The sequence below is a fragment of the Clinocottus analis genome, unplaced genomic scaffold (genome assembly GCF_023055335.1).
Source record: "Clinocottus analis isolate CAN_PGR_092001 unplaced genomic scaffold, fCliAna1.0.p SCAF_13, whole genome shotgun sequence".
Taxonomy (NCBI): domain Eukaryota; kingdom Metazoa; phylum Chordata; class Actinopteri; order Perciformes; family Cottidae; genus Clinocottus; species Clinocottus analis.
The window spans coordinates 8,751,845-8,768,663 of record NW_027175854.1 but is presented as its reverse complement, the minus strand read 5'-3'; the positions used below and the strand labels follow the sequence as shown (position 1 = coordinate 8,768,663).

The 16,819-nt window shown below is 43.9% G+C and overlaps 1 protein-coding gene across 4 annotated transcripts in view; it reads right to left on the bottom strand.

The window, feature by feature from the left end:
- Positions 1-1,238: 1,238 nt before the first annotated feature.
- whrna (whirlin a) overlaps positions 1,239-16,819 on the bottom strand; it is a 115,807-nt gene continuing 100,226 nt past the window's right edge. For 2 of the 4 annotated variants that reach the window (XM_068574357.1, XM_068574358.1), the window contains 5 exons: positions 14,729-14,803; positions 12,701-13,283; positions 12,084-12,250; positions 10,158-10,280; positions 1,239-4,960 (listed from right to left, as the gene is read on the bottom strand). In XM_068574357.1, the coding sequence (XP_068430458.1) occupies positions 4,778-4,960; positions 10,158-10,280; positions 12,084-12,250; positions 12,701-13,283; positions 14,729-14,803 (1,131 nt within the window). In that variant the 3' untranslated portion in view covers positions 1,239-4,777. The remainder of the gene's footprint in view (positions 4,961-10,157; positions 10,281-12,083; positions 12,251-12,700; positions 13,284-14,728; positions 14,804-16,819) is intronic. The other 2 variants (XM_068574359.1, XM_068574360.1) reach the window with 2 other exon arrangements.

Here is a 16,819-nt window from a genome sequence, read left to right as displayed (position 1 = left end):
AATGCAGAGACAGAGGGATGACGATGAAGCTGACAACAATCACCCTTCATCTTCATTCCTGCAATAATCAGTCTCATGCTAACCTTTCCTTCACTATATCATCTTGGTGCAGTGTCAAAGTACATTAGATTGCTGTTTGGTGTTATCAGAGAAGACCCAACGGCAGAGCATTTTATGGCCACGGGCACCGAGCCAAAACTCGCTCAGCATGTCTGAAAGATTGCTGCTTGCGGGGCTGAATCCGCCTGCCTTCTGGCTGCATGAGGACGAACCCACCGGGGTCCAAACAGAGGGAAGCATGAAATCCACTTCACATTTAAGGGGCTGGCACGTTTGTCATTTCTTTTCTCGAGAATAAACTATAATAATAAAAGTCAAGTCTGTTTTATTTGTTCAGCCAAAAGTCATAAAAAAAACAATCAAAAAGGCTTTATAATGTTTGAGTTCTACTCTGTTGTCATTCCTGAACATGAACTCGTAAAAAATAACGCAAAATCATCATTTTCTGGGATTGGTGACCTGTCCAGGATGTTCCCTGCCTCTCACCCAGCGCATGCTAATAGGCTCCTGCAGCTCCCATGTGACAAGTCCAGCCGTGTATAAAATGTATTGAGGTACCTTCAGTTGCAATAAAAAAAACTCTGCTTTTCAAATGAATGATGAAGTAAATTGTTGAAGATTAACGCGTCGAAAACAAATTGCCAAAGAGCCTGAAAAGGGACACTTTTACAAACGGCCATTTGATTACGTAACAGTGCAGTGGTTTCAACAGCATGGGGCCAAAAATACGTCGATCCTGAACGTTACATCACGTGTCATAATCCTCTGCTCCGACAGCCTCCACTCTTCTGGGAGGATTCTCCACACGATGCTGGAAGCTGGGTGTTGCATGTTGGGTGAAGAGGTGTCTTGTGTTCCAGTTCATCCCAAAAGGTGTCGGGTGGTGTTGAGATCACGGCATGTTGAACAGGACAGAACCTTCCCCAAACAACAAGCATGTTGTTGTCTTAAATATCATTGTGTGATGTTGTGTTAAGATCTCCCTTCATTGGAACTAAGACCCCAAACCATCCCAGAGGTGAAAACAAATTGTACAACAGTGTCCTCATCACGGCTCATTAAAGTGAGCCATGACGTTGAAACATGTCGAAATACGAGCAAACAATGTCCATGTTTTTGTGCAGTTATCTTTATTGAAAAATTAAACACACTTTCTGTATAAATAGCATGTCCTTGTACAACACTCCTCGTTAAAATGGGCAGGAAGCAGGCGAAAGGGGACCGATGGAGCGACAGGAAAAGCAAAAAGGAGGCAGCTGAAGAGCATGGCAGGCAGGATGAGAAGATGAACACCAACAACTTAAACGTGTGCAGCTAATAAAGCGGGAGGCACACTCAGTGAAGCAAATAAACGTCACCAAATAGACATAACAGGTGATGTTTTATGAGTCTGACCTTTGCAGGGGAGCAGTGGGTAAACTGTGGCACCTCACTGCAGCAGGAGCAACAGGACGATGTCTGAGCGGATCGTGTCTCGTGTCGGAGCCAAGGTCGGCACCTCTCTGTCTCGGCCTCTGATTAATGAGACTGTCAGCGGCTTCCGTCCCCCCCTCCATCATCCCTCCCACCTGGATGGCCCTTTAATATCGGATCAAAGAGAAGGCCGGGGCTATCGACACGGCTACAAGATGGAGGCATTATGGAATGAACTCACACAACAAAAGGTGAAAGTGTGCTGCACACATGTTTGAATGAATAAATAATGTAAATAAAATAGTTTTTTTTCCAAAAAATATCTTTGAATTTCAGGTAAGGGAGGATTCTTTTCGTATTGGCTCTAAAAAGTTCTTCCATTTGTGAGAGTAGGAGTTGTTTTTTATTGATTTCTTGTCTTGTTTGTGGGAATGTATTTTGGAGTTAATTGAAATAATTTTTCAAATGTCCTAGAAGTGGGATAATTCCCTCAACCCACAGAGGAAAATGTTATCCTTCCGGCTGTTTAAAACACCTTTAAGGTGAATCGAAATACAAGCCAGAGTAGAGACAAAGTCTGCAGCTTTCACTGGAAAGATTTAACAAAATCAAAAAGTTGGCCACAGCAGTGTTCAACAAAGCATACACACTTTTATTCCTCCTCCCCCTTTCCTCTTTCCTTGTCTTCTCTCCTCCCTGAAACCAGTTGTTGTGTGTGATGTTTGAATGTTCAACGCAGGAAACCAAAGCGTTCATCTGTGTGAGCGAGTGATTGTTTAAGAGAGAGTCCTTCCATCGAGAGGACTCACTGCAGCTCTTATCTGTCTGAACTTCTCTTGTGTCTTCTTATCCAGCTCAGTCACACACACTCGCACACACACACACACACACACACACACAGACCACACACACACACACGGTGCATCCTGCATTTTAAGTTTGTTTGTGGTTGCGGTGAGTGTGATTCTTTCCAGCTCGAGTCCTGAATATGCATACAGTTAATATTTCTCCATATGAAATGGGTGGATGCACTCAAACAACTCAGTAATCTTCGAGACGTAAACTCTGTTGTATGAGCGCAAGGAGCTTTAATAGTTTAATACGATGGCTTTTCATCAGGCCGTTGACTTTCTAATGCCACGAAATGTTTCATAAATCCTGCTGCAGGACTATAGCTACCGTTAAAACTTCCGCTGGTGAAACGTTAGTGTGATCTACTGTTCCATATATATATATATGTGTGTGTGTGTGTGTGTGTGTGTGTGTGTGTGTGTGTGTGTGTGTGTGTGTGTATACAACTCAAAATGAATAGTGGCAATAATCAATTCATGCTGTTTAAACAATGTGGGTTCTCTCTTTGGTTTTCTTACTCAATATAATAAAACATGGTCTTTCGACGGATCAACAGACTCAAAGAGTTTCTCTTATTTATGTGTGTGTATATATTCTAGGATTATAAATGGGCATTGTACAGATACAGGATGTGGGTATTTGTTTTTTTATTCGGTTGACATTTTGTAGATAGACAGCAGGGTTATGGATGTGCTGTTCTCTTCTCTTAGTCGTCACCAGAAAGATTCAGGAGTGTTTGAGAGGAATTCCTCACAGAGCCGCTCCGTTGGCGTTCTTCAAAAAGCCCAGACTACCCCGCCTCACTTCCCCACTTCACTTCCTCGCACGTCTCTTGGAGCAGCCGCCTTTGATGACATTTACATTCATCGCGATTTTGTTTTCGAACATCATTCTTTTCTTCAGACAGACACGTGCCACTCGCAATGAACACATACAACGCTCACATACAACGCTCACATCTCGGGGGGGGAACCCTCGGATAAATTAGTCCAATTACCTTCCACCTGCATCCTAATGTGAGTCTGTGGTGTGACACGTGGAGGATGTTTGCTGTGCGTCCTCTCCTTCACAACAGCAATCACGTCTCATCTGCTTCTCTTTGTCTCTCTCTCATCCTCCCTCATCCTCCTGCCTCTCGCTCCATCTTGCCCTCCACCTGATTGCTTATCTACTAATTGCTTTTCCATAAGTGGAAAGAAAGTGTGCGTGTCCATGTGTGGACATGTGAGGAGGAGTGTTTTCCAAATCTTTGGCAGTGTCGTCCTCTAAATGTCTCATTATGCCCCTCTGGAGCGTAATTGCTGCACTGAGCATGGCATCAGCAAGCCCCACCCCTCCACCCCAGGGTGAATATAATTAAAACTATGAAATGACTAAAGAGAATCATCAATTGTTATTCAGACTAGCTGGAGCAAAGCAGAGAGATCTGAGGGGAAAAAAACGAGGGATTTGATCCCCTCTGAGAGAACCTCCACAATAAACTGGCCAAATCTGAAGACATACAGCATCTTTGATCCAACTGAGCTTTCCAAAATCCTGAATCTGAACGCAGTAACCTTGTGTGCGTTCTAGGAAACCTGATGACTGCATGTTATTTTCACAGCATTTTAAAATGCAGCTGGTTTAGTGTGGACGTCAGTCTCGAAAAATACAGATACACATGGAGAAGTGGAAAGGAAACAGGAAATGATTTGTGCGGAGCTATAACATGAAGATTCCCATCATAATAGTCCTCTTGTTTATGTCTGACCAAATAATATGAGCATGTGATGTGTACTTCTGTTGTACAGCCGGCAGCGTCACTGTCAAACGCGTCGACTCCCGTATCACCAGGATGACCTGAATCCTCATCGTCTTTGAAATATATCACTATGTATTGATAATGCGACAGAGGTTGAGGGTTTTATAATTCATATAGGACTATCTTTATGTGTACACTATATATGCATCTGTATCTACATTTGTTCATTTGTACATTTACAAATCCGAGCTTGTAAAGTCGAGCGTGGATCAGTCTTAAGATGTGCAGAAGTTCTCTCCTGGTCGAAGCAAAAGAAGAACAAAACAAACGAACCATGGGACGTGGTCGTGCCGCGAGAACATCCAGTCGGTTTCGAATGGTTGTAAATCCACAAGAGGGAACAAAGACACAGGTTCACGTCTCACTACTTTCCATTTTAGTGCATAAGGTCTCACAGTGGGGAGGTAACACGTTGAGGAGCATCCTGAACAAAGTCCACGGCGGAAGTAATACCTCGTGAATGTGAGTATCATGGATCCAGAATCAAGGGTGGGTATCGAGAAGGGCTCAGAGATCAGTTGGTGGTTCGTTTAAAAGAGTTGTGCCATTTAAAACAACAGACGCTTCCATTTCCTCTTCCTCTTTCTTCTCCTCTGGCGACGTCCTCGAGCGCCTCTTCTCCGTCGTCGTCCTCTCTCCGCCTCCACTCGGCTATAGCGCCACGTTGAACTCGGTCACCAGGAAGTCCACGTGGTCCTTCTCTTTGGTCTTGAAGGCCTCGGCGATGAGGCGCGCGGCGTCCCTGTGCTCGCGGCCCCTCATGGAAACCCCGTTTACCTCCAGGATCACCTGACCCACCTTCAGCTGGCCGCAGTTATGAGCTGAACCACCTCTCTATGAGAAAGACAGATAGAGAACATGACCATTTTAGGAGAATTAAACTCTCAAAATTGGAATAAGGACTGATAAAAACGTGTCAGAACTTCTCAAATCAGCAGTTTTACTAATTAGCGGCACATACAAGACACTCAAGAGAACTTGCTGGGTTCATGAATTTGTTTAAAATAGAAAACTTCACTGAAAATGATCTGTCTTCATTTTAATAAATGTGGAATTTGTGGATGATCTCACACTTTCATCACTGCCTCTCAACTCTACTCTGGTTTGGGTTCACACTGACTTATTATTAAAAATAAAGAGCTGTAAACATGGAGTCGCGGACTGACAGGTGGCCAGCCCTCTGATTGACAGCTGTGTCAACAACATGCCACCATCTCATAGATCACGGGCGTCACGCTGCACTTCTGTGCCTCGTGTGTTTATTTATCTTGTCTCATGTCCCATGTATGTAACCGATTGTGAGTCGAGACTGCAACTGGACCTCCTCATCATGAATAGTGACAAACCGACAGCACGTTTCCCTCTTTTCACTCTCACTCAACTGCCAAAGTACACAAATGAGGACAGAAGTTTCACACAGTCCTGTGGACGGTTGCTTTTATTTTAACACTACAAACCGACTGCACTGGCGACCGAGACCTTTCCTTTCAGGCGGCCTCGATCCGGTTGTTAGCTCGGCACCAGAGTTCCGTTTCCGCAACCAACCTGCTTAGGTGTGAAAGCACCACAAATTTGTTTCTTTTTCGTCCGCTGAGTTTGCGACAGCCGGACCTGAACCCCTGCAGTCTTTCTCCAATACAACCTGCGATCTTGCATTGCAAGCTGGGAGGTGTTGTTTGATCACATTTCACAAATGTACAGATCTACTCATGAACAGGTGGCATTTATCGCGCTCACATGAGCAATTTGCTAAATATGACTTGGAGGCCTCGTACAAGCAAAGGCTCATGAATGTACAGGTTTATGAGAAGAAGACAAAGAAAGTCCTTGCCTGAGGCCCGATAAATCTACTGTTACAAGTATCAATTCATCTGCGATGAAAAAAAATACTTTATGTATATAGTCTAATACATGAAGACACACAAACATATTCTTCCTTGTCTTGTACAACTCCAGGAAACTAGAGTATATAAATGTGAAACATGTAATACATGTTACGTAACAGCGCAGGGATATGTCATTTCTGGTTGCTGTCTTTGTTTGGCTGATTGCATATGGTCTCAGCTCAAACAAGCAGTTTAAAATCCACTTCATTTTGTAGCAGAAAGAATATTTTTTTTCATACCAGCAGGAATTTTTAAAGGGGCAGGAAACATCACCAAAAAAGTGTTCCTTTGTGCTTCTGTCCAAGGCAGGAATCCCAAAGGTAAAAATGACCATGACATACAAAAATCTATCTGCAGCTAAGCTTCAAGGCTATCAAAGAAGCACACTTGTCTCTGTAGCTCAGAGGCCCTGCATTTTTTTTTTTTTTTTACAAGAGTCTGAGATCCTTTCTTTCTGTTCTATTACACACAAGTAAACTTCTCTCAGTATACCCAAGTTGGAGTTTAAACACCATAAATGCGACAGGTTGCTTCATTATCTTACTGAAATAACTGTTCCTGAAACACACACACACACACACACACACACACACACACACACACACACACACACACACACACACACACAGACAGTCAGTCCCTCAGAGCACAATGCGAAGGCTCACAATGTGATTGCAAACATGCCGTCTGCTACTGACACCGTGAGATGTGCACAGGACACGTGATGTCGACTCAGGTCTCATCTCTTAAGTGAGCCTCAGCTCTTTAGCTGTGAGATCAGAAGACCCCCAAAAAGGCCTCCCTCTGCCACTTGTCGTTTCTCCAAAGCAAACATGAACAAAGAGTCACATTTGGTCACATTATCTGCTTGCCCAGAGAACAAGACAGCTCAAACCAGTCTTCCATCCAAAGTACTTTCATTTTGCATTCAATTTGGACGCCCCTGCTGTGGATGATTCACATCTGTTACCAGGATTAAGTGCCACTGCAAGGAATAACATGTGTTGAGAGGCACCGTGTCACGGCCTCTGCATGCCTTTTGTGACAGTGTCATTGCAGCTTGGGCAAGACTCTGGATAAGCTGACCCAGCGTAGCTCCTTGTTGAGGCTCGTAATTTGCCTGTGCTATCTTTTGAGCCGGTGTCTTCAGCCTGCTTAAAACACTAAGAAAACAAATGTGGGTGGTTTAAGCTATTTCACAGTCGGCTTTTTTTACGTTATGTAACTAGCGTGAATAATTAACAACTGCCCTTAGCGCACCTACGCTTTGTAACTAGCGTGCCAGTGATTACTTTTGGTTTCACACTGGACATGAACAGTAGTCTTCTAGTTGAAGGGCTGGTGTTTGTTAATGATATCATATTTTAAGGTTACTATATCCCATAACTTTGAACACATAACGGTTGCTTGAGAAACTACTTTGTTAGCTCCGGGCACTGCTCATTGCACTCTGTCACTTGCTCTCAGCTAATTCAAAAACGTTGATATTTAATATATATGGCATGCAGAAATGTTTTCAATGCCAACATTTTATTCTGGCAGCTGGTCTGAAATACTGCTTTAAACTTAATTTAAACATGAAAAATAAAAAAAAACTAGAAAAAAAAGACTAGTTCCACTTCTTGTGGTCTTAAAACACACCAAATAACACTTGTGTTTTCCTCTCTGTCAGCTCCATGTTCTCCTCCTGGTTCTGACAGCTGACCTCATTACGTGCGACGTTGATGGCTGACCAGCAGTGCGTTCCACATCAGGACTGCAACATCACCGTCTCTCATTTACTGAGCCGGCGACAATTACCGAGCCAGCAAAGCGCTCTCGGTCATCATGACCAGAAGACGGCAGTGATAACAAGCTGTTGCTTCAGGAGGGCTGATAGCGGACGGACAGCCGGCAGCAGCTTACTCATCTGTACTTCACCCTCAGCAGCGATGATTGAGGTGACTCGAGGCGAGAGCCCTTGTGCCCGGAGCGATAGGGAGCCAGAGATTTGCTGCATCATGACCCGACGGTGCTTACCTCCAACACTGCAGAGCGCCGATACAGGACGGGGCTTTGATGTGAACTCCCCCTCCACCGGACAGATCCCAAGCCCATCAGAATGTCAGAAACAACTTTTTTTTTTTTACTCAAAGCAAATGTAGGCTGTGTGTGCCTTGCTCAAGGGTCTAATAACGTTGAGTTAGCTTTCCCCAGGTGACAAAGTTTTCACAGCTCACTTCTCCGCGTGAAAACCGAACCTTTGAAGAAAGTTTTCCTCCATTTCGGTAACAAGTGGCCTTGAGGCTACCCTGTTATTGATGTCTCCAATTGTGAAGCCACACAGGGTTATTGTTTGGGGAAGCAGCAGCGGTGTCATGCGGCTTGTGGCGCCCGTCAGCTGTAGGGTTTGCACTTCAGCAAACCACATTCTGCATGAAATCTAAGCAGTTCCAAAAGTGTGGAGCTGTTATCGGAGACCCAGCAATAATTTAAACCTGACTAAAATGTCAATCTACTTGCCTGAAGGGTCGAAATGAACTTTAACTTTAAGTAAAATTAGTTCGTCTAAATAATTTCAACCTTTTTTTCCTGGGTGGCCTCGCTGGACCTCATCATGCCACAGGGAGAAAGCACAGATTCTCTTCGCTATAAAACATTACACCCAGCTTTCTTTTTTCTTTTTTTTTATTGTTATTAGTTTCTCACTCTCGTGTCTGTGAGATTTAGAGGAATTGGTTCTGGGGCGAACCATTTCGGTGGCTTCATCTCTCAAGTGTAACCTGAAGAGCATCTCTCGCTCCGTGCGATTACGTCACAGGCAATCCTCGGCTGGATTTGCTCTTTTATTGCAATAGTTTTATGGTTTTGTTATTGTTGGTGATAGACAAGATGTGTTTGTAAAAAAAAAAATGTGCAAGACCTTTGAAAGCCCTTAAGGCGGAACTCTTCTGAAGAGCTGATCTTCAAGAGACCGCTGCTCCTGATTTGAATTGGATATGCAGCAAAGAAGCCGCGTTTCTCGCTTCAATCGAGAAAATCAGAGAAATCAGAATAAAAAAAAACAAAAAAAACAAACCCATTCCTCTGGCTCTTAACAATTGAACGGAACAATTGCGATTTGGTAAAGAAAACACAGCGTTACTTTGTCCAAGTGCAACCCTTTGCACCACCAACAGCACCAGACCTCCGCTTCCCCATCTGTACAAATCCTCCTCTCCTTATTAACATTGCTCCGACTTCTTTTGCATCCTTCACACACACTTGGCGCCCTTTTCTTCCAGTGCACTCTTTGATTTTGAATGTGCTGATTTCCAATCCTTTTATCCCTCCCCCTCGCAATCAGCGGCCTGTTTTTTTCTTCTTTCTCCTATTTATTTCAACCACCACCTCTGTGGAGTCGGAGGCGGACAGACAGCTTTGCACAGGATGTGGACGGCATTCTGTAGCTGCTCTGATCTTTGAATTGTAACTCCCTGGTTCCTATGTGGTTAGGAAATGATTAGTGCTACAGACGGCGCGCTAATACAAGGCTTTGTTGACTTCCAAATTGTCGCGGCAGACAGTGAAATGCACAGTAATAGGTTTCCTCAGAGTTCATAATTTCCAGTATTTTTCAATGCAGACGTGCAAATGTAACACCTCTTGTTTGAATGTGTGCAGCTCAAGTCAGCTTCATCATTAACATATCTAAACTGAGCTTCATCATTCTATTTTATATAGAAAGAGCTGTATAATCTCCCATAGGCCTATCTGGACAATTCTGCTTTTAACCCTTAACATTAACATTTTACAAACCATCTCGAGCGGGAATAATAATTGCCAGAGGAGTTTCGGTGCTGTCAAGCCTTTTCATGAAGGCCATTAATGCAACAACGAGAAAAGCTTTTGCAGAAATCTCAGTGTGAGCACAAACAAAAAGAGGGCTAGCGTAAACTCTACGCTGACATTTCAGCAGTTTGGTCTAATTTTGGTAGCTTTTTGTCTGCTTTTTTTTATACCGATGACTGTGAATTGAGCCTGAGTGGCTCTAGTATTCGAGGTGAAACACAGCCCCCTAATCTTTGGAGCATGTTGGCAGATCTTACGCAGTGCTTCTTTAATAAGTAGACGTGATCCTAGTGCGCTATTATTTAAAACATGATTTTATTATCATCCTGACTCACCTGTATTGTGACAATTCGCGGCAGCGGCTGCCGGGTGTTGGCTCCACCTTCAATGGCAATACCCAGAGTGCTGGCACTCTTCGCCACCCTCACTAGAGCCGAGGTGGGCTCCAACAGCCCCGGCTGAAGTACGAGAGAGAGAGAGAGAGAGAGAGAGAGGGCGAGAGAGAGAGAGAGAGAGAGGGGAGCAAATGATCAAATCAGAAGAACATTACTTATGCCTTATTATTTACAAACCTCATTATATCCATAATAATAGAAAACCTCTACGTCTTCTTCCCATTTTGTGCATTCATTTTTCTGCCTGTGGAAGAGCACTGTTTTCACTGAGCACGCAGGCTCCACAGTCTTTCTCGAAGGATTTACACGTTCATAAATGACCATGACTATTAAGATCTACATGCGATCCCGGTGACAAATTCGTGGATGAGCAATAATGTCCTCTGACAGCTTCAAATGTCAGAGGACAAAATGAATCTATTCCTACTCACTTTGAACAAGGCATCTGTGTAATTGTTTTCTGTAATTGAGTCACCTCTCACGTAGCTTCTCTTACACTGGCTTCTGTAACCTAATGGGGGACCCTTTTCTCCTTGAGGGGTTTTATTCATCTGTATGTTAATCTGAGACATGTTCTTGGGATTGCATGTCCTTAATAAATCTATCAATGGTGGCCGAGTAGTTACGAGGTATACTATATAACTGCAGCATTCTGGATGGCAACCTTTATTGTTGAAGGTCATTACAAATTCACATCCTTGCTCATGACTGACCACAGGTAACGTGTTGCGTGGCTTGTCTGACATAATCAGCAGTCGATAACAAGGCTTAAACAAATGGACCTCGTCAATTTGAAGAGGTTATCATAAGCACATTATTGTTTCTCTCTTTAACAGACTCAAGAACAGACAGAAGGTAAATGCTTCGCTGCGTCGCAATAAAATGTGGCTTTTTACGAGACAAAGTTGATTGCGCCGTCACATTTTCTGCCGAATAACTCTAAAACGGACACTGAATCGAACCGCACTCTCCTCGTAAACAATTAGGCTACTCTCATTCTTACTTGTTATTTCTTCCATAAATCAATAACAACCAGGCAGCGCTTTGAGAGTTTCATAAGCGACAAAATAAAAGATGCAGCATGTGACGGAATGAATGACATGAATGAATGAAATACACAAATGAGTGAAACAAAGGAAACAGTCTGTGTGAGCAACGGCAGAGGGAGGAGAGAAGAGGTCAAGGTTAGGTTCAACAACCGATTCTAGAGGAGAGTTAATGCACAACGATTTATCAAAGTGTTTTTCTTCAGCTACGCACACAGATGACGCACACACATTTGTACTTCAATACTTGTGAGGACCCAAAGAGAAATAACGATGGACTCTCTACCCTTAATTAAAAAACACTTTATCACCATTATCAAGACTCAATAACCCTGAAACAACCCTTTGAGGAAGTTAGGACAACATTTTCTTATGTTTTCAACATGTCTAAACTCTCCAAAATATCTTTAATGTCCAAAAATGTCCTTACTTTCTTGAAATATTTGTATAAAAGATTTCCTTAACTTTCAAAAAAGATCCACTGACCAAAAATGTCCCAATATCCTTAAAATATCCTCACGTTTCAATGTGTTTTCCAGAAATGTCCTCACCCTCAAATCTCACTGAAAGTGGTTCTCACAAATACAGAAACACAATGGCCACACGCACACGCACACACACACACACACACACACACTCTCACACAAACACACACACACACACACACACACACACACACACACACACACACACACACACACACACACACACACACACACCTAAATTAATTTGAACACATCCCTTCTTCCTCAGAGTTTAAACAATGAATCCACTCATCCGTCCGTGTTTGGCTGTCAGTGGTTTGGAACGACCCCCTCACCGGTTTGGAGGGGTTCCCCCCCCCACTCCCCAGGGTGTCTCGGGGGTGGCGTGTGCGTGAGGAATGGGGGCTGCTGTCTTTGCTGAAGTGTCCTGACTCAGCTATGTCCACCCCGCTGTCCTCACTGAGGGTCTGGCCGCTGTCTGACAGCTGAGACAGGGCGCCACCTGAGTGTAAACAGGCAGATGTGACATGATGATGTTTGGCCTTTAAATCTTCTCATATGAAAGCAATCCAACATTTAAATTATGTTTTTTTTTACTTGATTTCTACTTCAACTTGAACAGAAATATGAACATATTTTTCGATCTGTCCTGAAAATGATCAGATTTAAAGATTGATTAAAGCTTATTAAGATTAGTGATGGTTTGCATGCAGTGGAAATCCTACAGTGTTCTGAGTAATTGCTCATTTCAGCAGAATAAGTCCAAGAAAATAAATATTTGGGGAAATTCTATGTGTATTTATATACAAATCACGCACATTTCCTATTACAGACAGTGAACAATTATAGTTGATTAAATCTATTTAATACATCTATATATCATTATTAATTTGAATGAGCCGCAGTCATAAAATCTGCCCCTCGATGCATTTGGCTGGCGGTGCTCCCTCACCTCGGGCTTGGGGCAGCGGCCGCACCTCGTTGAAGTCGGGCTCTGCGTTGGGCCTGTGAACCTCCACCGTGACAAACTGCTGCTTAGAGCCAGGGGAGGAGGGGGAGGCTTTGGCCATGGACACTTTTTTGAGGGGAAGGGACGGGGGCGGGGGAGGAGCAGGGAGTGGAGGCGGAGGTGGAGGTGAAGGGGACGGGGCCGCGGGTTTCGGGCCCCGGTTGGGGGACTGGACCCTGGGGAAAGGGCCGATGCGGTGCTGCGAGACCAAAGACAACTGAGCGGCTGTTATCTGTTCTCTCTTTGGCGGCACCGGGGGCTCTCTCTTTCTGATGACTGCGTACTCCCGAGACGGGTCCCTGGGGTGCTCTCGTTTGTGTTGCAGCGAGGGCAGGGCGGGGGCGTGTCCTGGCGCTTTGCCGTGGTTGTGAGAGGCCGGGGCCGTGAAGTACAGGCCTGAGTGGGAGGATTCGGACGAGGGGCATTTGTTGAGCTGCTCTCGTCTAGTCGGGTGCCTCTGCACCCCCGGTGGGGGCGGGGGCTTGAAGGAGGGGGGAGATTCAGCTGTGTTGGACTGTACGTCGTCCTGAAGTGAGAGGATATATTCATCATTGATTAGGGCTGGAACAATTATATGTTTAATGCAATATATCTTGGATTATGACTCTTTTGTTTGCATGAATTAAATGCCAGATGGCGCAATCTTATTTCATTTCCATTAACACGGCCATCCATTAGCTGTCAGAAGTCCTACAGAAATGTCCTGCCTCACAAATGCAATATCAGTTCAATCAAGATTTGTGGCAAAATGAGTTTTGGGAAATTTCCATTCATATTCCTTTGCATGAGGACATCAACTTGTTACTTAATCTTCATTTTAGTTGTATGTGGATAAAGATCTCCGGGTCATTTCACAGCTTTTCTCACTTGCTGTACCTCTTGTTGTATTAACAGTAATTGTGGTGTTATTTATCTAGGTCTGGATGTATCCGTCTTCTGCCTGACAGCATTGACAACAATTCACTATTTATAAAATCTCAAGCTAGATTTTCCAGAACAACTGGGACACCTATTTTGCAAAGACAAGTTGATATAGGCATATAAGAAGACAGCAATAGAAGTGGGCAAAACAACCATTTAAGTATTGGTTATGTAAGTGTATATACTTCAATAAGTGTAGAGTTACACAAGACCCCTAATTTGCAACTTACAGAGGAAGTACATTGATGCAAAGTATAAAACCAAGTGTTCCCATTCTGTCTTTCTATTTTCCTTCCAAACAATATCCACTCACACAACTTAGACACCTGTTAAACCAAGCCACTGGCTCTAGTGACCGATGCAAACCAGACCGCACACGCCGCTGCTCGCTGTGTGCCTCCGCTGGGATCCTGGGTTTTCAATATTCGGGTGCACAAACACAAAACAAACAGTGGGATGAACACTGAGACATGAGTGGCTCACTAGCGCATGAAAAGGGATATTAAATGAGCGTAAAAGAAAGTGTAAGGTATGATTTGAGTGGACGGTGTGATTTTGAGTGGCAGGTAGCCTTGAACGACTGCAGACTAAAAGCTTCCTTCTTGACTTCCCTATCATCCCCTGCTCTTGATATCTGCCGTTGCTTTGGAAACTGCAAACTTTTTCTTCTTCCACCTTAACGTGCAAACTGTAAGCTCCTCCTCATTGCAGGGAGACGGAGAATTGAACAATGGTGGCTTATAGTGATCACTTTCTTCTCTTTCCGCACAAGAAAGAAAAGATGAAGAAAGGCTCGACTGACACTTAATCTCACGAAGATGTACCTGCTTTTCTTTATCTTGTTCTCATTCGGTGGTACCACTCCACTACAAAGCTCACAGGTCAGCAATGTGACATCTCGAGTACCTTCATCTGTCTCCCTAACTCTTCTTCTTTCTTTTATTCTTTTTTTTTTACCATTTTCTGTCCACCCCCCTTCTCACGTCTCCCCTGTGTGGCATCCGTCTTTATCAGGGCAAAGCAGGAGCTGTGCCTGCCGGCACGGCTCACCAGAGAGACGTCGGTCAGCAGCGTGTTCAGACTCTCCGGAGGACCCTGCTCATTACTCTCCACCACGCTGTCGTTCTGAGAGACACAGGGAAGAAATGGAAGAAGAGGGACGTGAGGTGCAAAGAAGAAAAAAAAAGAGGAGAGGGTGATGACAGGGAGAAAAAACAGGACAAAAAAGGGATGGGGAATGATGGAAGTGAGACAGAAAGAGAGAGAGAGAGAGAGAGAGAGAGAGAAAGCTTGTAAGCAGATGTTAAACACAGATGTGCGTTTGTCCCAAAAGAAATGGCAAATGAGATTTGGTGAATGTTCCGCATCTTCTAAAAAATAAAGGGAGGCATTCCTGTCAATCCTAAAACTTAAAGAAAGGCAAGCAAGTAAGACATTAGCACACACACACACACACACACACACACACACACACACACACACACACACACACACACACAAGCTATCACGTCTTCCTTCACGAGCAAAACACACATGCCAGGAAATCGATAGAGAGCCGTCAGCTGAGTTTGAAGCTGGATTTGGCAGCTCAATCCCACCGCCGCGGTGGAGGAGGGAAGGCAATTTGCAGCAGATCTGTGAGTGATTTCAGAGCAGAGGAGCTGAGTTCAGAGAAACGTCGGCCTTCATTTAACTCTGCCACCAAACCAAAACAACAAGCGCCATCAATTCAGCTTAATTACCCCGAGTTGCCGCATGGCGCGCACTCACCGACAATTTATTCATCACTAGAGTCGATTAGCTTTCTACATGCGGGGACGCTGCTCTGCACCGTAAGCAGTCAGAGCAGAAGAACCAAACAATGTGTCTCAGTCATAGACTTTCCATAAGATATGGACATGTGACTGGTTTGCGGACTACGGTTTTAAAGCCTTGAGTTTGACATTTTGGCCTCCGCCATCTTGTTGTTTTTTTTGGATGGGTGGAGTACAAGTACAACCAAACACTAAATAAGACATTTCTAGGCGACAAAAATGTTAAAGTGTACTAAATAAACATCTTCCTGAGGGATTGATATTATGAACTCGTGTTTACTGATGTAATAAATTAAGAGTCAGTTTATCATAGACTTCTACACAGTCAGAGTTCTTGTGGCAACAAGAAGATACAAGTTTAAGGCTCGTCCACCTCAGCTTTACTTTTCAGAATGGGACTTCATCGCCTTCTGTCAGCAGGGATTTAAGGCGACATGACCACTCAACTGACATAGCGGCCATCTTTGAAGACGAATGATGTGCAATCTAGATTGAAGACCTGGGCTGAACTTCCAGATATGATTTATGGCAGGTGAGAAGCAGCCAATGACTCAAGATAAATGTAACAGGATCACAGATGGTAAACTGCATCAACGCTACTGATCTGCCTGATTGTGGAAGGTGTCGGGGAGAAGTCGAAAGATAACCCAGGGGGTGCAGTTTGAGTAGTACGGCAGATTGATGAGTTTAAAACAGCACATCAGATGCCAAAAGACAGCACATTGTATTTATACTACTTCATTATGATAATTGCATGTAAGCCTAGAGTTAGTGCATGGTATTGTATCTGGAATGTATTTATATAACCGGTTTGAACGAGGCCTGGAACACAGAGGCCTTGCATGATGGCTCTTTCTTTTGGCCTTTTTGAAAGTAGTTTAGATAGTTGGCTACACATACTGATATTAGTAGGAGAAGAAAACATTGAATCTCACCAAATATTTCGCAGAATCATCCAATAGCAACATTGTGTTTGTCCAGCAAGCTGAAGCAGCGTCTCCATTATGTCTGTTAGTGTGTCTGTGTGTGTGTCGTCGTGTGTTTCGAGCGCACATGCATTGGTATGCAGTTGACTGAATACCTGGCTTTGAGTGTGTTTAAAAAAAACAACTGTATTTTTATCCTCCCAAACCCACCAAGCTCTGTAATCCGCTTCACGCAGCAGTGGTAGCAGTCACCCGTGGGTCCAAAACAGCACAAACAAACACACATAGATACATGGGTAGAATAAAGACCAACACACACACATACACTCTCACAGATGTAAATATCGCTTCTCCGAGGGGAAGGCAATGCAAACCGATTCATCTGAAGGGAAGAGACAGGT